This window comes from Apodemus sylvaticus, chromosome 3 (assembly GCF_947179515.1).
Source record: "Apodemus sylvaticus chromosome 3, mApoSyl1.1, whole genome shotgun sequence".
In the NCBI taxonomy this organism is placed as follows: domain Eukaryota; kingdom Metazoa; phylum Chordata; class Mammalia; order Rodentia; family Muridae; genus Apodemus; species Apodemus sylvaticus.
The window spans coordinates 149,404,134-149,426,523 of NC_067474.1; the positions used below are offsets into that span (position 1 = coordinate 149,404,134).

General features: G+C 47.5%; 1 protein-coding gene across 4 annotated transcripts in view; it reads left to right on the top strand.

The window, feature by feature from the left end:
* Positions 1 to 20,417, top strand: part of Cnr2 (cannabinoid receptor 2) — a 25,524-nt gene extending 5,107 nt beyond the window's left edge. The window contains exons 2-3 of one of the 4 annotated variants that reach the window (XM_052177756.1): positions 13,272 to 13,408; positions 18,173 to 20,417. In XM_052177756.1, coding sequence (XP_052033716.1) covers positions 18,219 to 19,289 — 1,071 coding nt within the window. In that variant the 5' untranslated portion in view covers positions 13,272 to 13,408; positions 18,173 to 18,218 and the 3' untranslated portion in view covers positions 19,290 to 20,417. Of the gene's footprint in view, positions 1 to 13,271; positions 13,409 to 13,477; positions 13,554 to 18,172 lie in introns of those variants that run through there. The other 3 variants (XM_052177757.1, XM_052177758.1, XM_052177755.1) reach the window with 3 other exon arrangements.
* Positions 20,418 to 22,390: the final 1,973 nt, after the last annotated feature.

The window sequence follows — 22,390 nt, forward strand, 5'->3', positions numbered from 1 at the left end:
TTCTGGCTTCTCCTCTCCTTCCCTATAACTTTCTCCCACTGCCAAGCGGGGCAGCCCTGATTCTATGGTACCCAGGGGCTCCCACTCAAACCCCTGCTGCCCTGTCGCGGTGATTCCCCCAGCTCCCTAGGGGTTGTGCCCACTCAGTTCCTCTTTGAGAACCACAGGTGCATTCATGGTGATGCTTCTGTCCTGATTCAATGAGTCCTTCCTGTGTCTCCGCCCCCGCCCCCGCCCCCCCCCCACCCCCACCCCCACCCCCGCCATGGATGTATTGGGGTACCGGGTGGTCTAATGGTACTCTATAGGTAGGGGTTTGGGGATCTGTGGAGAACCATACATGTTTCTGGAAAACAGGTCAACGGATCTGGAAGGTGCTTCGGGATGTAGGATTGCAGTTTACTGGGGACTTATGACAGAGGCATGACTTGGGGACAGAAACAAGCCAGGAGCATCCTGTACCCCAAGGGTAGCAAGACGAGGGGGTTTATAGACAGAAAGTCACAAAGGCGGAGAGTGACCAGCCAGAGTGTGTCTGGCCTTTCTCCAAAGATAAGAGCATGTCAAAGTTAAGTCAAGGGACAATCTGGGTGTCAGTGAAGTGACCAGAGTGACCAGGAAAGAAAAAAAAAATACTAGATAGACTGGGCCAACCTAACGTTCAAGATCCTCCCCATCTTCCAAGTACTGAGGTTATAGGTGTGTGCCATGTCTCTTAGCTTTGGAAAACTTTTCTTTTTCTTAAGATTTATTATGAGGGCTGGAGAGACGGCTCAGTGGTTAAGGGCACTAGCTACTCTTCCAGAGGACCTGGGTTCAATTCCCAGCAACCCCATGGCATTTTGAATACTCTGTAACTCCAGTTCCAGGAAGTCCGATGCCCTCTCTGGCCTCTGTGTGCGTCAGGCATGGACACGGCACGCAGGGATAGGTGCAGCAAAAACCCCATATGTAGAAAACAAACGAATAAATAAAATTTGAATAAAAATGAAATATCTTCTAATTAAAGGGGGGGTGTGCATATGAACTCAGGTGCCCCCAGAAGACAGACTTCCAGTCCTCTGAAGCTAGAATTACAGGCAGTTGTGAACCACCCAGTGGGGATCCTGGCAAGTTTGGTTTTCTGCAGGAGCACCAAGCACTCTTAACCACTGAACCATCTCTCCAGCCCTATTTTTTTTTTAAAGGTAAAACTTAGGGATTTCAGAGCTGGCTCAGTTACTTACTTTACTTAAGTGTTTGTCATGAGGTGAAGACTTGTGTTTAGACCCCAGCACCCACAGAAATGTCAAGTGTGGCGTCTCATGCCTGAACCCCAACGGAAGGCTGTGAAGACGGGCAGCCCACTTGCCAGCCTCTCTAGCTAAACCATCACACTCCGGGGTCAGTGAAAGACCCAGCTCAGAAAATAAGACCCAGAGTGATGGAGGAATAAACCTCAGGCCTCCATTCGTGTGCACATATATGCACACATATGTACATCCACAACACATGTGTGCATCCACAATATAGACAGAAGGAAAAATAAAATAAAGGTATAAATTCATATGTTGGAGGCTTGTTTGGGAAGATAAGATTTCCCTCTATAGTCTAGCCTGGCCTTGGCTCATGGTTTATCCCTGGCTGGCATTAAACTCAAGTCCGACCAACTCGGCCTCCTGAGTGTTGAATTATAGGCATATATCACCATATCGAGCTATGTATTGGCTTTTTAAGCACCAAACCATGAGAAATGTAGCTCCTCACTTCCGCCGTCTACAATCCTGTCTGCACTAATACCTTGTGTGGATTCGTCTGGACATTTTTACAAATGTTTGTTGGTTTCTTTAATTAAAGACAGATATATTTGTTTTCTGTGTTTTGTCTGTGTGTAGTGTGTGCCCCGCATATGTGCCAGGTGCCTGCAAAACTCAGAAGAGGGTGTCTGATTCCCTGCAACTGGAGTTATGGACAGTTGTGCACCACCATGTTGGTTCTGGGAATCAAACCCTGGTCATTTGGAGAATCACCATTGCTCCTAAACACTGAGTCATCTCTCCAGGTCCTTTGCTGTTGTTTTTAATTTTTAATAATGTCTGTGCACGCTCGCGAGTGTGTATGTCTGTCTGTGTGTGTGTGTGTGTGTGTGTGTGTGTGTGTGTACGCGAGCATTCAAGTGCAGGTATCCAAGGAAGCTAGAGGTTCCTGATCCCTCTAAAGCTGAATAGCCTCACAGGCAGTCGAGGGCAGCCTGATGTGCGTACTAAAACCAAACTCCATCCTCTACAGGTGCAGATGCTCTCGGCTCTAGCCTCTGGCCTGTTTGGACCAGAGTTTATCGGGCACATGACCTTGTTGTAGGCAAACTTGGCTGTTAGTAATTTTCTACTACAAAGTTCTGGCACATGCCTTTAATCCCAGTATTCGGGAGGCAGGGGCAGATGAATCTCTGTGAGTCAGAGGCCAGCCTGGTCTACAGAGTGAGTTCCAGGATAGTTAGCGCTATACAGAGAAACCCTGTGGCTGCTGGATGGGAGTTACAGGTCATGTCTACTTGTGTATTTCCTTCCGTTTGGCTACTTAATGATCGAGCCTATCCAAACTTTCCACAGTGACATAAGACAGAGTAGATTCAGACTTGACCATCTCAGGTCTGGACTAATGGCTTGAGTCCGAGGGATATGAAAACACACACACACACACATACACACCAGTAGGAATTGTTGAGCCTTCTCATCACTTCCTGTGGTTCATGAGAAAGGAAGTGATTTGAAGTCGAGTCTATTTTCTTTCTTTTTTATTTTTGAGACAAAGTCTCACTGTGAAACCTCAGCTAAGCTAGACTTTGGTATGTAAGACCAGGCTGGACCCACAGGGACCCCGCCTATGTTTGTGTCCTGAGTACTGTGGTTAGAGAAGTTCCCCAACACCAAGAAGGAGTATCCCAACACCTCGAGCAAAAGTGCTATTTTCAATAAGACCGCCATTTACACTTTCTCCCCCCACCCTGTACCCCCTCCACCCTTCACATTTGATTTTAACATTTAAATTTATGTGGTTGGGGATGTAGCACACTGGTAGGATATTTGCCTAGCACACATAAATGTTGGTTTGATTCATGGCATTGCCAAAAACAAAAGTTTTGTGTGTGTGTATAAACCTAAACAACTGGACAGCAGAAATAACATAAATCTCAAATTAAATGCATTGTTTGCAAAATTAAACGTTGGTTTCTTCCTGCTTTGTGAGTTCTATAAGGTTTAGTTTAAGTTCTTTTATAGGACTGGAGAGATAGCTCAGTGATTAAGAGTATGTCTTGCGCCGGGCGGTGGTGGCAAATGCCTATAATCCCAGCACTTTGGGAGGCAGAGGCAGATGGATTTCTGAGTTCGAGGCCAGCCTGGTCTATAGAGTGAGTTCCAGGACAGCCAGGGCTATACAGAGAAACCCTGTCTCGAAAAACAAAACAAAACAAACAAACAAACAAACAAAAGGAGTATGTCTTGCTCTCATAAAGCATCTGAGTTCAAATCCCAGCACCAGTCGGGCGGTGGTGGCGCACACCTTTAATTCCAGCACTTGGGAGGCAGAGGCAGACAGATTTCTGAGTTTGAGGCCATCCTGGTCTACAGAGTGAGTTCCAGGACAGCCAGGGCTACACAGAGAAACCCTGTCTTGAAAAACCAAAACAAACAAACAAACGAAAAGATCAGAAATCCCAGCACCCTCACCGACTCGCCCATAACTGCAGTCAGCCGGGCTCCAAGGAATGTGAAACCTTTTCTGGATTCCTCAGGCAACAGCACTCACAAGCACAGACTGACACACACACACACACAGACACACACACACACACACACATGCACACACACGCGCACACACACACACACGCACGCACACATGCACGAAGTAAATAATAAAGTAAACCCTAAGCCGGGCAGTAGTGGCACACGCCTGTAATCCCAGCACTCTGGGAGGCAGAGGCAGGCAGATTTCTGAGTTCAAGGCCAGCCTGGTCTACAGAGTGAGTTCCAGGACAGCCAGGGCTACACAGAGAAACCCTGTCTGGAAAAAAAACAAATCCAAAAAACAAAAAACAAAAAAACAAAATAAAGTAAACCCTAAAAACAAGCTAGGTGTGCTGTCACACACCTTTAACCCCAGCAGGCTGATCTTTGAGCTTGAGGCTAGCCTGGTCTACAGAGCAAGTTTCAGGACAGCGAGAGAAAGCCTGTCAATCAATCAATTAATCAATAAGTTCTTCTTATGCAACCCAGGCTGGGCTCAGATTCCCAGCAGTCCTCCTGTTTCACCCTTCACATGTAGGAGGAACGTGAAGAAAGATCTGTCCTCCAGACGTTCAGCCCAACTCTCCATGACAGGACTGTCCCTGCTACGTTTAATTCACCCATCAGCCACTGTCCCATGGCTCCTGGGTCCCTGACAGCTACTTTGTCACTACCAGATCCTAGCAGCCCAAAGCCCATGAGTGAGTTTCCCTGGAAAAATGTGGTATGATTTAACAGTGACACCACCACCACCACCACCACCACCACCACCACCACCACCACCGTAAGATTGTGTCTCAAATGCCCTTCGTGGCTCACGGTATCCAGAATCCTCACTCAACGCTAACAGTGACGGTGTGGTTATCGTCATAACAAACAGAGGGTTTGGAGGTCCTTCACATCCCTTTCCCACGCCCACTACTGCTGTCCGGGGAACCTGTCCGAAATGCACTGCCCACTCCGATGCTGATAAACAAATCAAAAGTGAGTCTGGGTAGGGACCCCACTCTGTGAGATCTGGATGAGGCAGGCAGAGGTCCAGGGCCATCAGGGAAAACCACAGGGGATGACGAAAGTCCAGCACAAGTCCACCCCGTCCCATTCCCGAGGTACGAAGACCCTGTTATCCTTCCATCTTGATGTCCCCCTGACCTTACTACCCGACTTGCCATGAAAGTTCCTCTCCTACAGAGAGCATGTTACGGACAGAGGGGTGGCCACTCCAGAGGCAGCCACACACTGGCAGTCTCCCACACAGGTCTCCTCACACTTCCCTGACAAAGGTGAAGATCTCCCCAGTACACGGCTTCTGCACATGGAGAGGGAGAGCCTCGCCAGCCAGCCCTTCCCGCCTCTGCTCACCAAGTCTCTCTGGTGCATCTTTGTTGTTTGGTTTGAGGCAGGACCTCCTTTCCCTGTGTAGCTCTGGCTAATCTGCTGCTTTGTAGCCACACATGGACTGTTACCATCTGACCTTTACAAATGAATAATTAGATTAAAGCAACAACAACATAGGAGCTGGACCAGCTACTCAAAAGGCAGAAGTAAAAGGATCATGAGTTCAAGGCAATCCTAGCAAGAGCTTGTCTCAAACTTTAAAAAAAAAAAAGCTAGATTGGCCAGGTGTGATGGCTCATGCCTTTAATCCTAGTACTCAGGAGACAGAAGCAGGAGGATCACTGTGAGCGACATCTATGTTGTCCTGGCCACATAGTGAGTGAATCTCAAAAGAAAAGGGGAGGGGGGTAGTCTGGGGTCTGGGGTCATGATTTAGGTGGTACAGTGCTTACCTGGTATGCAGGAAGTTCTGGCTGCAACCACCAGGACCACAAGAAAAAAATGATCTGAATTTGAATAAAAACAGCAAAAGGGGGGGGGCCAACATACACAAAACCCCTTGTGCCTGTCACGAAGGAGACTCACTGTCTTCATAGACTTGAGCCACAGCCTGTCAGGGTAGCTGTGCCCAAGGAGTCGCTAATAAGTCAGTAAGGATATGTTCATTAAAGAGACATTCTTTGCCGGGTGGTGGTGGCACACACCTTTAATTCCAGCACTTGGGAGGCAGAGGCAGGTGATTTCTGAGTTGGAGGCCAGCCTGGTCTACAGAGTGAGTTCCAGGACAGCCAGGGCTATACAGAGAAACCCTGTCTCAAAAAAACAAAACAAAACAAAACAAAGGAGGCATTCTTTTTGGCTGGAGAGATGGCTCCACAGGCAAGATTGAGTGCTGCCATTGCAGAGGACCTGAGTTTGGTTCCCAGAACCTCCTCCTCCTCCTCCTCCCTCCTCCTGCTGCTGCTGCTGCTGCTGGCTCCACATTGCCTGCCACTCCACCCAGCCCTAGGGTCCTCTCCTCTCTGTCTTCCATCTCCACCCTTCTCTCCTGACTTCAGCCCTTCCCTCGCTTGCCTAAAGACACAGCAAAGATGACTTTGTGGTCCGAGTTTCCTGCCAGCAGTCAGAGGACTTGAGCCAGGCGCTGTGGCAGGCACAGCATCCTGTAGTGAGATCGTCACACCTGACCTCATGGGTGACATAAGGACTCCTCCTGCTCCTCTTCCTTCCTTAACATTGTCCCAGCCTCCTTTGAGCTGGGATTACAGACTAGTACCATTTCAGCTAACTAGAGCTAGCATGTATTTTTAACTGGTTATATTTTTAGTGTGTGTGTGTGTGTGTGTGTGTGTGTGTGTGTGTGTATGTGTATGTGTGTGTGTGTCCCTGTGTAAGTATGTGCATGGAAGAGCAGGTGTTCCGAGGGGGCAGAGATGTTGAATCCCCTGCTTGTGGAAAGGAGCCTGATATAGCTGTTACCTCAGAGGCCCTGCCAGAGCCTGACAAATACAGAGGTGAATGCTCATAGCCAAACATTGGACTGAGTGTGGGGTCCCCAATGGAGGAGTTAGAGAAGACTGGAGGAGCTGAAGAGGTTTGCAACCCCATAGGAAGAACAACAATATCAACCAACCAGACCCACCCAGAGCTCCCAGGAACTAAGCCATCAACCACGGCTCTAGCTGCATGGGGGGGGGGTGGGGAAATGGCCTTGTCAGGCATCAATGGGAGGAGAGGTCCTTCATCCTAGGAAGGCTCGATAGATGCCCCAGTGTAAGGAATTGAGGATGGGGAAGCAGGAGTGGGTGGGTGGGTAGAGGAACACCCTCATAGAAGCAGGGGGAGGGAAGATGGCATAGGGGGGTTGGGGGGGGACCGGGAAAGGGGATAACATTTGAAATGTAAATAAAGAAAATATCCAATAAAAAAAGAGGGCAGTTTAAGGTTTAGATATTCCCTAGAATATCTTATCAATGAGCCGAGCCTGATCCCTTGATCCAGAGGAAATGTTAAGCTAGCTTACAGTAATAGCAGAGTTCAGGAAAGAATGGTATGTCTCTCAAGGCCCGAGAACTAAGAAACAGATCTTAACAAAAAAAAACCTAAAGCAGGGTGATGGTGCACGCCTGTGATTCCAGCACTCAGGAGGCAGAGGCAGGCAGATTTCTGAGTTCAAGGCCAGCCTGGTCTACAGAGCAGAGTTACAGGACAGCCAAGGGTATACAAAGAAACCATGTCTTAGAAAAAAACAAATAAAACAGACCATTCTTTTCTAGCCATTTTTTTAAACTGGATATTTTATTTGTTTACAATTCAAATGTTGTCCCCTTTCCCAGTTTCCCCTGTGCAAACCCCCTAGCCCATCTCCCCTTACCCGGCTTCTACAAGGATGCTCCCCTCCACCAACTCACTCCAGCCTCACCGCCCTAGCATTCCTCTACACTGGGGCATCAAGTCTTCACAGGACCAAGAGCCTCCCCTCCCACTGATGTCAGATAAGGCCCCTTCAGCTCCTTCAGTCCTTCCCCTAACTCCCCCATTGGGATCCGTACTCAGTCCAATGGTTGGCTGTGAGCACCCGCATCTGTATTGGTCAGGCTCTGGCAGAGCCTCTCAGGAGGTGTATCAGGCTCCTGTCAGCAAGCGCCCTGCCATTCTTTGCCTACGTCCATTGAGGCTTTTATTGGCTGTAAAAATTTCATTCTGCTCAGGATGATGTGAGCCTTGAGTTCAAAGACTGCCCTTCTCCTTCTTGGAAGAACTTGTTAGGGTTCAGGGGTCACCCCACAAACCACACAGACACTAATCTCAGACAGGGATGCTTTATTGGATGTGCGCCCTAGGATCTAGGACCTACGACCCTGAACATCTCTCAGAGCCAGCTTATAAAGGCTCAAACTGCAAGAACCACAATGCAGGAAGTGTGTCCCAAGCACTCAAGCAATTTTTTTTTAAATTTTTTTTTTTAAGTTTTTTTTTTTTTTAGTTTTTCGAGATAGGGTTTCTCTGTGTAGCCCTGGATGTCCTGGAACTCACTCTATAGACCAGGCTGGCCTCGAACTCAGAAATCTGCCTGCCTCTGCCTCCCTTGTGCTGGGATTAAAGGCGTGTGCCACCACCGCCCGGCTCATCAAGCTATTTTAGATATAACAGTTCACAATGGGCTTGAATTTGGTGGGTCCTTAGTGAGGCTTATGGTTGTGGAATTTCTTAAGATTAACAAACCTCAGAGCACACAGAACATAACAGGGTCTGTGGTCAGCGTGACCCTGCTCTGAGTCAAGTTCTTTCTCTGCGTCAAGGACTGGCAGGCATATTACAGCCACAACATGAAATAGCTGGCAGGCATGGAGCAAAACGTGGGGAGTGGTTGGCTCACCTCGAAGTAGAAGTAGGTTAAAGACTGTTCATCCTCTGTGGAGGCAAAGTCAGGACGCTGAGATAAGAGACAGCGGGCACAGTTTAGTGTTGGTTGCTTCAGGCTAGGAAGGCAGAACTGGTTGCCTTTACTGACCTCAACTTACCCTTTAGCTAGGGGGCCAGGAGAGGGCTCTGAACTGCTATTATGATCCCTCCTCTTTTTTTACCATTTAAAGACAAGGTCTTATGTAACCCAGAATATCAAAAAACTCACTACGTAATCAAGGGTTTCTTATTCTCCTGCCTCTGTGGAGTATTGGGAAGACAGGGGTGTGGTGCTATGGGCCAAGTTTATACAGCACTGGGGACTGAACCCAAGGCTTTGAGAATGCTCTGCAAACGCTCTACAAATTGAGTTATGTTCCCAGAGCTTCTGGTAACTTCTTTGAAGTTTGTTTTGTGTCTATATGGGTATCCTGCATGTATGTCTAGGCATGTCGTGTGCATGTAGCGGGCTAGAAGAGGACACTGGATTCTCTGGAAACGGAGTGACTGACAGCTGGTAGCTGCCAAGTGGGTGCTGAGAATCAAACCCAGATCTTCTGGGTGAGCAGCCAATGCTCTAACCACTAAGCTTCCAGCCCCTGTCCTTTCCTGATATTTTATTAATTTTTAAAAAAGATTTATTTATTTATTTATTATATCTAAGTACACTGTAGCTGTCTTCAGACACACCAGAAGAGGGTGTCAGATCCCATTAGAGGTGGTTGTGAGCCACCATGTGGTTGCTGGGAATTGAACTCAGGACCTCTGGAAGAGTAGCCAGCGCTCTAAACCACTGAGCCCATGCCCATCCCCATGCGGATGTTTAAACAAGACAATGTGTAGCCGGAGTGGTGTTTAATCCCAGTACTTGGGAGGCAAAGGCAGGTGGATCTCTGTGAGTTCAAGGCCAGCCTGGTTTACATAGCAAGTTCCAGAACAGCCAGAGCCACAGAATAGAGAGACCCAGTCTCAAAATAAATAAACAAATAATGTGTAGAGCATAGTTCAATACCAAAATGTTGTCATGGTCCTCTGTGGGCAGCCATTCTGGGTCCAGGGAATAAAGGGCTTCTCACAGAACTGGAGCCAGAACCAAGGCTGAGGCTCTGGCCACCCCGGGACCCTTCGTTTCGCATCACATCGGGGCTGTCACCCATCACATCGGGGCTGTCACCCATCACATCGGGGCTGTCACCCATCACATCGGGGCTGTCTCCCGGTTCCTCTGGCAGCCATGCTTCTTGCTTGAGCGTTTGCTGTTGCTGTGGTTGTCTCTTTGTATGTGCTCATGGATTTGTAGAGGTCAGAGGTCAGAGGTCAGCCTTGGAAGTCGGGGTGGAGTGATGAATGGTAAATAGAAAACAATTGGGCGTGACCATGCAGAATCCTGTGATGACTAAGAGACGCTAGAGGAAGGCATCCCAGTAGAGACCAGGCACGGCAACTCCGAACATTAGAAACTCCTTACTAACTTATAGTCAGGGGTTGGCTACACTAAGTATTAGTGGAGTGAAGGTCTGGGTAGGTAGCTCAGTGGTAGAACTCTTATCTAATGCACGCATATTATGCATATTATATATATATATATATTAGACTAATGCTAACATATAGATACTAATATTAAACTGATATATTACTAATGATAATATATAATAATATGATATATAACTAATACTGTTATATATAGAGAGCACATATATACACACTCACATATTCAGTATATTGGGATCCAGACATCTTAGGAATCACCACCATTCATCTGCCTTCTTTAAAGATAAGAAAAGGGGCTGGAGAGATGGCTCAGTGGTTAAGAGCACTGACTGCTCTTCCAGAGGTCCTGAGTTCAATTCCCAGCACCCACTTGGTGGCTCACAACCATCTGTAATGGGATCCATTGCCCTCTTCTGATGTGTCTGAAGACAACTACAGTGTACTCATGCAAAAAATAAATTAATAAAACTTAAAAAAAGGGCCAGGCAGTGGTGGCGCACACCTTTAATCCCAGCACTTGGGAAGCAGAGACAGGCGGATTTCTGAGTTTGAAGCCATCCTGGTCTACAGAGTGAGTTCCAGGACAGCCAGGGCTATACAGAGAAACCCTGTCTCGAAAAAACAAGAAAAGAAAAAAAGAAAAAGAAAAACCCAGAAGATTTAGCGACAAGACAGGAGCTAGAGCTCAGTCGTCCCCTCACGGCTCCCCTTCCCAGTTCCAGGCAAAAGCCACCAGGCTGCTGGGGAACTGCTCCCTTGGTCTGCCAAAATGCCCTGAATCCATCTCCGGCACCAAAAAAAAAAAAAAAAAAAAAAAAAAAAAATTCAGCTTTTTTTGGGGGGGGGCATCAAAAAGTTTCCCACGGTGGGTGCTGAAGTCACAGTATCTTCCGGTCCCCTGCACGGGTAGCAACAGAGGCCATCTCTTCTGTGACCCTGTTTCACTTCACACTTTCACTTCACGTGAAAACAAAAACCTGCCACACCTTTTCCTGAGAGTTTCCAGACCCCTCAGGTTCTTTCCCAGAAAGTCAGACTCAGACTGAGTCTGGGTCCCAGCTACAGCCTCAGACATCCACCAGCAGGGACCGGACAGAGTTCCGGGCTAGGCATTTCCTGGAGGTGTGGAAGGCAGGGCTGGTTGGTTCTCTTTTGTCCTAACATCTGTTGAACCTCAGATTATCTCATGTTGTACATCACGTTCTTGCACACACCTGTGGCTGTGAAGGTTTGGAAGCACACAGACCTATTGATAAGAAAGATGAATTATCAGGCCTGGCAGACATAGTCAGACATGTGTCTCCAAAATCTAAATGTTAGCTGCCAAAGATCCAAAACAGCCCAGGCAGTCACAAGGGTGCAGGAAAGCAAGATCCTTAAAAGCATCAGGGCAACATCACAGACTTGGGAGCTGACTGCGTCTTCAAATGTTCATCTTAGTAAGGATTTAAACAGATGAAAACCTATTGTATCCAGGCTGCCACTGATTGATCAGAGCTGGACAACAGACCTGGCAGCAGATCTGCCACCCCAAGCCCAAATACTACAGAGTTTTTAAGCCTGAAATGCACAGCCATCTGTGCCGAGTTACCCCACCACACAATTTAGGGATAGGGACTTCCTAAGGAACATGCCTTTGTGATCCACCCATCCTGCTCTCATTGGTTGGGTTATTCAGCCATGACAAGGTAACTTGCCTGGCATTCGTGCCTTAACTTGCAGGCTAGGGTGTCAGTCACCCAGCGAGGTCTTGGGGACTTAAACTTTATTTGACCCCTATTCAAAGTGGAATGGCTTCTATTTGGTTTCTTCTTCGATAAAAACACTATAATAATAGGAGGAGGAGGAGGAAAAACAGGAGGATGAGAAGTTCAAAGATAGCTTTGAGCACATGAGTTCCAGAATAGCCTGGACTAGGTGTAACCCTGTCTTAGACAGGACATGACTCCGTGGGCACCCAAGCCTGATGACCTGACTTCAACCCCCCCAAACCTGCAGGTGTGTGGTGGCTCCTGAGCTCTGCTCACACATGTGTGACACACACATAGTGATAATAGGTAATACGTAAGTAAAATGTAAAGCTAAAAATACTAGCAATGATAATAATAAAATAAAACACAATAAAAATGAAACCTGAATCCTTTCTCCTGAAAAGAGGTATAGGCACTGGTTCGGTTGGTTAGTTAGTTAGTTAGTTAGTTAGCTAGCTAGCTAGCTAGCTAGTTAGTTAGTGTGGGTGGGTGTGGCTACATATGTCTTTAATCTCAGCACTAAAAGAGGACTAAGGGAAACAGAGGCAGGCAGATCTCTGGGCTCAAGCCTAGCTAGGTCTACAGAGTGAGTTCCAGGACAGCCAGGGCTACACAGAGAAACCCTGTCTCAGAGGACCAGATAGATAGATAGATAGATAGATAGATAGATAGGTAGATAGATAGATAGATAGATAGATAGATAGATAGATAGATAGATAAATAGATAGATAGATAGATAGATAATAAAAATAGTTTTAAAACATTTATTCACATTTATTTTTATGTGTATAAGTGTTTTGCTTTCATGTATGTCTTTGTACTATGTGTGTGCCTGGTGTTTGCAGTGGTCAGAAGAAGGCAGTGGATACTCTAGAACTGGAATTAGAGACAGCCGTGAGCTGCTATTTGGGTTCTGGGAACCAAACTCCGGTTCCCTACAAGAATGGCCAGTGCTGATAATCTCTGATAATCTCTAAGTCAACTCTTCCAGGCCCATATGCATGTGGTGTGTGTGTGTGTGTGTGTGTGTGTGTGTGTGTGTGTGTGTGATATTAATTGTTTTTGAGACAGGGTCTTACTGTGTAGCTGGCCAGGAACTTGCCACCTAGAAAAGGCTAACTATCAAACTCTATCAAACTCATAGGGATCTACCTACGTCTGCTTCCCAAGCGCTAAGATCAAAGGTGTGTGCCACCATAGCAAGGACAGGGTCAAAAAGAACTTGCCAGTTCCCAGTTTCAAAAACTAGAATGAATGTCCTTGGTGCACTGTCCCCCCTAAGAATGGGTGGGTATGGTTTTTGTCACTTCACAAGTGACAAGAGGGACTTGCCCAAAGTCACGTGACAAGAATGACAAACACAGATTCAGAGCCACTACTGATACATCAAACAAGTCCTTGCCCTAGAAATAGGTCTTCTAGAAGGCAGCCATGTGACTTCCAGAGGGCATCTCTATCTGCGTGTAGACGGGGAGCCGGGCTTCCTGTTGCTGTGTACATCCTGTTGTTCTCTCCTTAGGATGTCCATCAAATGCATGCATTTCCTTTCCTTACTCTCTCTGGACAGTAACAGTCGTCTGAGGCCACACGGTGCTTGCGTGAGGAGAGGCACCAGCCGTAGCCACCCAGCAAACAGCTCAGCTGGCTCTGAGTGGGGTAAGGCATTCCCTAACAGTCAGTTGTGTTAGTTAGTTTGTTTGTTTATTTGTTTGAGACAGGATTTTGCTATGCTGCCTAAGCTGGCCTTGAACGCCCCCCCCCCCAGCAGTCTGGCCTCAGCCTCCTGAGTGTGGGATTACAGGTATGTGCCACGTGCCTGGCAATCCCTGCCAGAACTTTCATTTTTATTTATTTTATTTTATTTATTTATTTTTATTTATTTATTTATTTATTTATTTTTTTTGGATTTGGCTTTTTCGAGACAGGGTTTCTCTGTGTAGCCCTGGCTGTCCTGGAACTCACTCTGTAGACCAGGCTGGCCTCGAACTCAGAAATCCGCCTGCCTCTGCCTCCCAGAGTGCTGGGATTACAGGCGTGCGCCACCACCACCCGGGTTTATTTTATTTTTTAAAATTTTTTAAAATTTATTTTATTTTTTATTTACTTATTAGTATGGGGGGTGGGGAGAGGGGCGTGGTGTGTGTGTGTGTGTGTGTGTGTGTGTGTGTGTGTGTGTGTATCAGATGTTGTGTGTTCTGTTCTGCTGATGTCTGACTTACTCCTTTGTAACAAGGTCTCTGGCTGAGCTCAGAGCTAGGCTGGTAGCCAGCAAACTCCAGTGAGCCTGTCTGCTCCACACAGTACTCAAGTTATGGGTGTGTGTGAGGCCATTCCCAACGTTTTATGTGAGTTCGGGGGAACTAACTCAGGTCCTTCAGGGTGTCGTGTCCACTGAGCCACCTCTCCAGCCAACACCCTTGCAACTTGAATTCTTATATTGTAGTGTTGCATGGATGAAATCAAATTATGGCTGGGAATAATATTTTTTAATTTTATTACAATTTTGTTTATTTATTTTGTGTGTGTGTGTGTGTGTGTATGCATGTGGGTATGTATGTCACAGGTGGTGTCTAGGGGCCAGAGGGCAACTTGCTTTGTTGACTATGCCTTCCATCTTTTTGTGGGTTCAGGGGTTCCAACTCATGTTGTCTGACAGACACCTTTACCAACTAATCTGTCTCTCCAGCCCCAGGAGCAATAGTCTGTAGGAATTAAATTCCATACTCCCGGTTCCTGGTGTAGTTGAGGGGCAGGCAGCATGTAAAACCGGCCCACGAGTGCAGAGCATGCTGGGAGGCTGATGCTTGGGGGGCAGGCTTTGGAAGGCCCCACTGGGCAGATGCAGCAGAGGCGAGTCCCAGAGGCTACCAAGCCAGAGGAGAGCCTGGAGGTCAGAGGGCAAGTTTCTCCAGAAGCAGCAGATGACCAGCTGGGTGGGGTGGGGGGGGCCGGGGCGGCCCGGGGTCCATGCCTTTGTAGCACAGTGCTCTGCTTTGAACCCTTTGTATTCAGACAACCCAGTGTACTGCAGTGAGTAGTGGACTAAGCTGCCCCAGAAACGCACTGAAATTTTCCCTATGTCCACATGGGGATGTGGAAACACACACACACACACACACACAAAGAGAGAGAGAGAGAGAGAGAGAGAGAGAGAGAGAGAGAGAAACAGTATATTCTGCTTTAAAAATAAAAAAGAAAGATATGTTAGTGCTAAGGCTTTGTGAATGTGCAAGTCCTTAGATTTGACTCCCTAGCACCATAAAAATAAATACAAAACAGAGCTGGGCGGTAGTGGCACACACTTGAGAGGCAGAGGCAGGTGGATGCCTATGAGTTCAAAGCCAGCCCAGTCTACATAGAGAGATCCTGTCTCAGAGAAATTAAAAAAAAAAAATGAACAAATAACCAGGGACAAAAATAACAGATTGAAAGTATATATGAGTTTATCAGTTCACAGTGCCTGACTTCCTCTGTTCCTTCCTAGGCTGAATTTCCTCCTGCTAAAAAGATAAGTGATTTTTTTTTTGTAAAGGTCTCTTAGAGGACAGTTTTATTTTGGGGGTTGTTTGGTTTGTTGGGTACAGATAAAATTAGCCCTTGCTGGCTTTGAACTCTATATGGACTGCAAGTTATTTATTTATTCATTGATTTTTGAGACAAGGTCTCTCTTAGGCCATCAGAGCTGGCCTCGTCATCAGGTGTCTTCCTCCTCCTTCTATGTGGGTTAATTTTGAAATAATACTTATTGTCCTTATTAATCCCAGCACCTGGGAGGCAGAAGTAAGTGAATCTCTGAGTTCAAGGCCAGCCTGATATGCAAAGCAGGTTCCAATACAGCCAGAACTACATAGAGAGACCCTGTCTCAGGGGGTTGGGGGTGGGGGAAAGCTGCGCAGTCGTGACTTATGCCCTTAATCCCAGCACTAGGGAGGTAGAGGCATGAGTTTAGGGCAAGCCTGGTCTACAGAGTGAGTTCTAGGACAGCCAGGGCTACACAGAGAAACCCTATCTCAATAAAACAAAATTGTATTTGTTTATTTATCCATTCATTTATTCTTGTGTGTGTGTGTGTGTGTGTGTGTGTGAGAGAGAGAGAGAGAGAGAGAGAGAGAGAGAGAGAGAGTGTTGGGGGGAGATGCTGTGGTATGCATGTGGAAATAAGAGGACAGTTTCCATTCTACCACCTGAAGCCCAGTGGTTGAAGTCAGTGTTGGACTGACTGTACATCGAGTCTTTCTCTCTACCTGCGGAGCTATTTCATCCACCTCTGGCCTTTAGTTAGTTAGTTAGTTAGTTAGTTAGTTAGTTTTGGAGTTTTGGGGTGGCGTTAGCTGTTCTGAAACTAACTCAGTAGACCAGGCTGGCCTTGAACTCACAAGACCACCTGCCTCTGCCTCCTGCACGTGCCACCGCCCCAGCCCCCCTTTTAATTCTTTATAAAGTATACCCAAGAGTTATATAAATCTCTTGCAAATGGAAAAATGTAGCCTTACCAGCTGACACATCTGCAAACTCTTGTTTTCTCATTGTTCATTCTTGGGCTTACATGTTCGAATTTTATGGGCCTCTAGACAGAATAATCCCACATTATGTGTTTAGAAAATTTGTCTTGGGCTGGAGAGATGGCTCAGCAGTTAAGAGCACTGACTGTTCTTCCAAAGGTCCTGAGTTCAAATCTCAGCAACCACATGGTGGCTCACAACCATCCGTAATGAGATCTGACGCCCTCTTCTGGGGTGTCTGAAGACAGCTACAGTGTACTTACATACAATAAATAAATAAAGCTTAAAAAAAAAAAAGTAAGTATGAGCCACTGTGTCTGGCTTCATCTTTAAGAAAAGAAAGAAAGAAAATTTGTCTTTTTAGAGAGATGTTTAATTTGCTTTCTTGTGAGGTTTAATAATGACTCATGTTCACTTGTCCTAAGTTTTCTTCCATATTGAAGACATGCTTATATTTTAAAAAATATTCATTATGTGTTATTTAAATTAGTGGGACTTCTATCTTTTGTCTAGTACAGTTATTTTTAAGACAGAGTTTCACTTAGCCAAAGATGGCTTTGAACTGATCGCCCTGCCTTCGCTTCCCAAGTGCTGTGTTTGAGCTACATTCCCTACAGAGTATAAAAAGGTTTGTTTTTGAAACAGGGTTTCCCTATGTAGCCCAGGCTGGCCTCCAACTCACAGAGATCTTCCTACATGAGCCTCTTGGGTGTTGGGGTTAAAAGCATGCACCACCACACCCATAGAGTATTTATCCTTTAGAATTTATCTTCCCATCATTTGAGGTGAAACCAAAGTATTGTCTCTCATCCCCAAACAGTAACTCAGCCTTTAGTATCTTACCAAAGCTGGAAGAACACAAAAACCAAAAACGAGATATAAGCCAGGTTTGGTGGCTCATGCCTGTCTGCTTTGAAACCTGAAATAGGAGGATCTTGAGTTCAAGGCTACCCATGAAATCACATCTCAAAAAGCAGAAGGGAACCGGGCCAGCAAGATGCCTTAGCAAGTAGGAGGGAGCAGTGGGAAAGCTTGAAGGCCCAAGTTCAATTCCCAGAACCAACCCCTGACCTTCACACAGGCTCTGTGGCACACTCATACCTGCACATACACATCATATGTGAGCACACCAATGATGATGATGATGATGGTGGTGATGGTGATGATGATGATGATGATGATAATGAAAAATAATATCCCAGCATCTTCAGTTTCACTTCTAGGTTTTGTTCTCTAGGGTGTTGGTGTTAGGATTCTATCCAAGCTCCACCCCACAGTTACCTGGCAACAGTCAAGGCCCACTATAAAAGAGGATGCTCCGCCCCTCCTCTCTCTCTTGCATCTCTTATTCTCTGACTTTCAGCTTCTCTCTTGCCCCCCCTTGGGCTCTCCTCCCCTCCCCCTCCCAAACGTGGTCATGGCCGCCCTCTGCTCCTCTACTCCCTCCCTCTCTGCCTTTCTCTGCCTCTACTACCCTCTTATCTCCCCTCCCCATGCCCTGAATAAACTCTGTTCTATACTATACCATCGTGGGTCTGGTCCCTCAGGGGGAAGGGATGCCTCCGCATGGGCCCGCTGAGGCACCCCCTTCCCCCACACCGCCGTAGAATATATTCTCTTGCCTATTTCTCTTTTTATGATCACAAGAGTTAGCCCCTAGGAATTCCCCTTGGTTTCAAAGGGAAGTTTCGGGATTTGTCTCTTTAGAAAACAAAAGACCAAAAAAAAAAAAAAGATCTTGCAGGTCACTTCTGCTTGTTTGGAAACAAAAAGACCCGGCTTGAAGCAAAAAGCTAAATGCTTGACAGCAAACTATAAATGGATATTTTCGGCACCCGGGTAAATACTTGATCAGGGTTGGCTCTCAAGTGACGTGGTCACTGTTAACACTCAAGGATTCTTTTCTCCTTGTCCACAGCCCGGTCTGCTGGGACAGCTCCAGTAGAAGGAGCCAAAGTCTGTCCATGGCGGGATGCCGGGAGATGGAGGCGAGCAACAGCTCTGTGTTCAACCCTATGAAGGAGTACATGATCCTGAGCGACGCCCAGCAGATAGCAGTGGCGGTGCTGTGCACCCTGATGGGCCTGCTGAGCGCCCTGGAGAACATGGCGGTGCTCTACCTTATCCTGTCCTCCCAGCGGCTCCGCCGGAAGCCCTCGTACCTGTTCATCGGCAGCTTGGCCGGAGCTGACTTCCTGGCCAGTGTGATCTTCGCCTGCAACTTTGTCATCTTCCACGTCTTCCACGGGGTCGACTCCAAGGCTGTCTTCCTGCTGAAGATCGGCAGCGTGACCATGACCTTCACAGCCTCTGTGGGCAGCCTGCTGCTGACCGCTGTTGACCGCTACCTATGTCTGTGCTACCCGCCTACCTACAAAGCTCTAGTCACCCGTGGGAGGGCACTGGTGGCCCTTTGTGTCATGTGGGTCCTCTCGGCATTGATCTCTTACCTGCCGCTCATGGGGTGGACTTGTTGCCCTAGTCCCTGCTCTGAGCTTTTCCCACTGATTCCCAATGACTACCTCCTGGGCTGGCTTCTCTTCATTACCATCCTTTTTTCTGGCATCATCTATACCTATGGGTATGTCCTCTGGAAAGCCCACCAGCACGTAGCCAGCTTGGCTGAGCACCAGGACAGGCAGGTGCCTGGGATAGCTCGGATGCGGCTAGACGTGAGGTTGGCCAAGACTCTGGGCCTGGTCCTGGCTGTGCTGCTCATTTGCTGGTTCCCTGCACTGGCTCTCATGGGACACAGCCTGGTCACCACGCTCAGTGACCAGGTCAAGGAGGCCTTCGCTTTCTGTTCCATGCTGTGCCTTGTTAACTCGATGGTCAATCCTATCATTTACGCCTTGCGGAGTGGGGAGATCCGCTCCGCGGCCCAGCACTGCCTGAGAGGCTGGAAGAAGTATCTACAGGGCCTCGGATCTGAGGGGAAAGAAGAGGCCCCAAGGTCCTCAGTTACAGAGACAGAGGCCGATGTGAAAACTACCACGGGGCCGGGATCCAGAACGCCAGGCTGCTCCAATTGCTGACACTACCTATCTTTCTACTGGAAACAGCCCGGGAGTCAGAAACCAGCTCACTCCCTCGAGGAGAGAGGTACCCCAGACCTTGAATCTTTCCAAAGCTCTGGGGTACTGGAAACAGAATCCCTTTTTGCTAAGGAGTGCTGGTCTCATGGTTGGAAAGTGGCCTGGTCCTGCCTACCTTATACAGTCTGTGGAGAGGGGCCTGTAAGAATGGTGGACTCTGTTCTCATCAAATCAGGAAACCCTCCTGACTCCAAAGACCCAGAAGCCAGAAGGGCCCCCAGAGATGATAATAAAGGACTCAGGAAATCCGTGAATACAAGGGACCTGTTCTCCTGGAATCTAGACTAGCCTGGCTATGGGGCCACTGACCACAACTTCACAGACGTCCATGTCTTCTGTAGTGTGGATTCTAGACTGTCCTGATGAAGATTGATAGACAGACCAGCTGCTTCTGGTTCGTGCTTCGTTGATTGGGACTCTGTGGCTGTAGAACTATTGAGGCGCCATAGGCTTCAAGACACCCTTGCCTCTTGAGGATCAAGAATTATGATGCTTACTCTAAGGATGCTTATGCACTTCCTCCAGACAGTCACAAGCTGTCACCTCAGGGTATGTGTTGTTGGGAAAGGGCCCTCCAGACATCCTGATAAGCCTTGAAAACTCATTGTGACCCTAGGTCCTTGGGGACCCAGAGGAAGCTGGCTTCACTGGAGGTGCAGAGTCTTCAGAGAACTGTATTCCTGGTGACATTTTGCTGTGCCCCACATAGCAGTATCCCAGTCTAGCTTGGTTTCAGTAAAAAACCAAGATAGTCACAAAGATTCTTTGGGTCTTAGATTGTTCCTAGTGATGTTCAACTCAGCACCTCCCTGGACTCTTCTTCCATACCCTGGTCCTGAAGGATAAGCAGAAGGAGTTGGGAGGGAAGACCGCTTGCTGCAGACTAGGTATCCTCCATCCACAGCCCCATGCCGTGTCTCTGGGTACCTGCATTTTACCTTCAGGAAAGGCCGCATTCCCAACAGACAGAGGTCAAGGCAGTGCTGGTGGCAGGAGGGATAGGTTGTGCTGGGGACCACAGACACAGTGAAAGGAAAACTCTGAAACACTTTTTTTTTTTTTTTTTTTTTTGGTTTTCCGAGACAGGGGTTTCTCTGTATAGCCCTGGCTGTCCTGGAACTCACTCTGTAGACCAGGCTGGCCTCGAACTCAGAAATCTGCCTGCCTCTGCCTCCAAGAGTGCTGGGATTACAGGCATGCACCACTACCACCCGGCTCTGAAACACTTTTTAATTTTGCTTTTAGTGGATCCAGCCAGCAGACAAGACTTCCCCACTGTCCAGAGGAGCTAACACGGTCATGTCCAGTGCAAAGAAAACTCAGCCTCCCTAATAAAAGCAGGGTAGTCCCCTCGGCTCTACACCCTCTCAGATGCCTCTGCAAGAGGACATTTTGTTTTCTCTGTGAAGGTCAAGTGAAGGTCACGGTGTCTCATTTTATTCTTCCCAAGACAAGTTCTGTGCATCAAAAGCCACTGCAAATTCTGATTGCTATTTGGAAGGATCAGGGGGAAGAAGTTGATTCGCCCACACTTAGTGTTTCAGACCATATTTCAACATAAACTTAGGAAGGAAGAAACAGAAAATACATTGTGTTTCCTTATGACTCCCCAAAGGAGGAAGTGCTTGTTTCTGTCAACATAAGCTGATTTCTCCAAGGTGCCAGACAGAGTAGGTGGGGATAGGGTTTCCACAGCCATGAAGTCCAGCACCACCTTTGACCCACACTTGCTTAAGTGGTCTTGGGGCACCCCAGCCCTTCGCCTTGCTTTGGTTTCCTCCTCAGTAAACTGGGAATGGTAGGAATGAAGTTGCTATCAAGGGGCATTAAAACCTCTTATTGCTCTAACTTGCTGTGGTTATCTCTGCAACCATGGAGACAGTTGTGCCATCTGGACCATGTGACTTCCAGCTCACATACTTCCTGCAGCTGTGGACACACACATTGGGCGTGTGCTAACTGGAGACGATTAGGTGACTGGCCAAATGAGTTTTATCGATTTTCCAAGGGCAGGAGGGTCTCGTGACTCTCAATTTTTCTGGTCCTACATGACTCCGTGGTTCCTTGTGTGTGGTTGAACCTCAGGCCTTCCAGTATACTGAGTGTCGATATTCTGTCTACACTCCACCCCACACCTACCTGGCAATAGCCAGGTATGCCCTGCCCATAGATCTGGCCCACTATAAAGGAGACTACTTGCCCCTCCTCTCTCTCTCTTCGCTCTCTTCCATCCCACTCTCACCTCTCTGCCCCTTGGGCTCTCCTCCCCTCCCCCCTCTCTCCACTTGGCCATGGCTGGCCTCTACTCCACTTCTCTACTCTCACTCTCTCTCTCTCTGCCTTTCTCTACTTCCACTATACCACTAACTTCCAACCTCTACTCTGAATAAACTCTATTCTATACCATGCCTGTGTGTGTGTGTGGTCCCTCAGGGGGAAGAGGTGCTGGGGCAAGGGCCCGCCTGGGCACCCCCTTCCCCCGCACCGCCGTGCCACATTTTCTCTAAACCCCCAATCCTTTCTTTTTTAAGCCCCTTCACCAAGCAAGTGCTCTACTCCTGAACTGCCCCGCAGCTCCCAAGTCAGGTTTTCTTCAGTGAGATGCTAAGCTCTCTGAGAGACCCTCAAAGTTTGTGAGGGACAGCTTAGCCAGTAGAGTGCTTCATTGGCATGAGCAAATCTCTGGGTGTTCAAAGGTCAGTACTACATAAAACCAGGAATGGCAGTACTATCTCACCTGTAATCCCAGCTCTCCTGAGGTACAAGCAGGAGGATCAGGAAGGCAAAGTTACTGTAACTGTAAGTGCGAAGCCAGTCTGAGCTAGTTGAAGACCCCCTTATCTCAAAATAAAATTAAGTTACAATTTTAAGATAAAATGTTTAGGGCTGGAGAGATGGCTCAGCAGTTAAGAGCACTGACTGCTCTTCCAGAGGTCCTGAGTTCAATTCCCAGCAACCACATGGTGGCTCACAGCCATCTGTAATGGGATCTGATGCCTTCTTCTGGTGTGTCTGAAGACAGCTACAGTGTACTTACATTA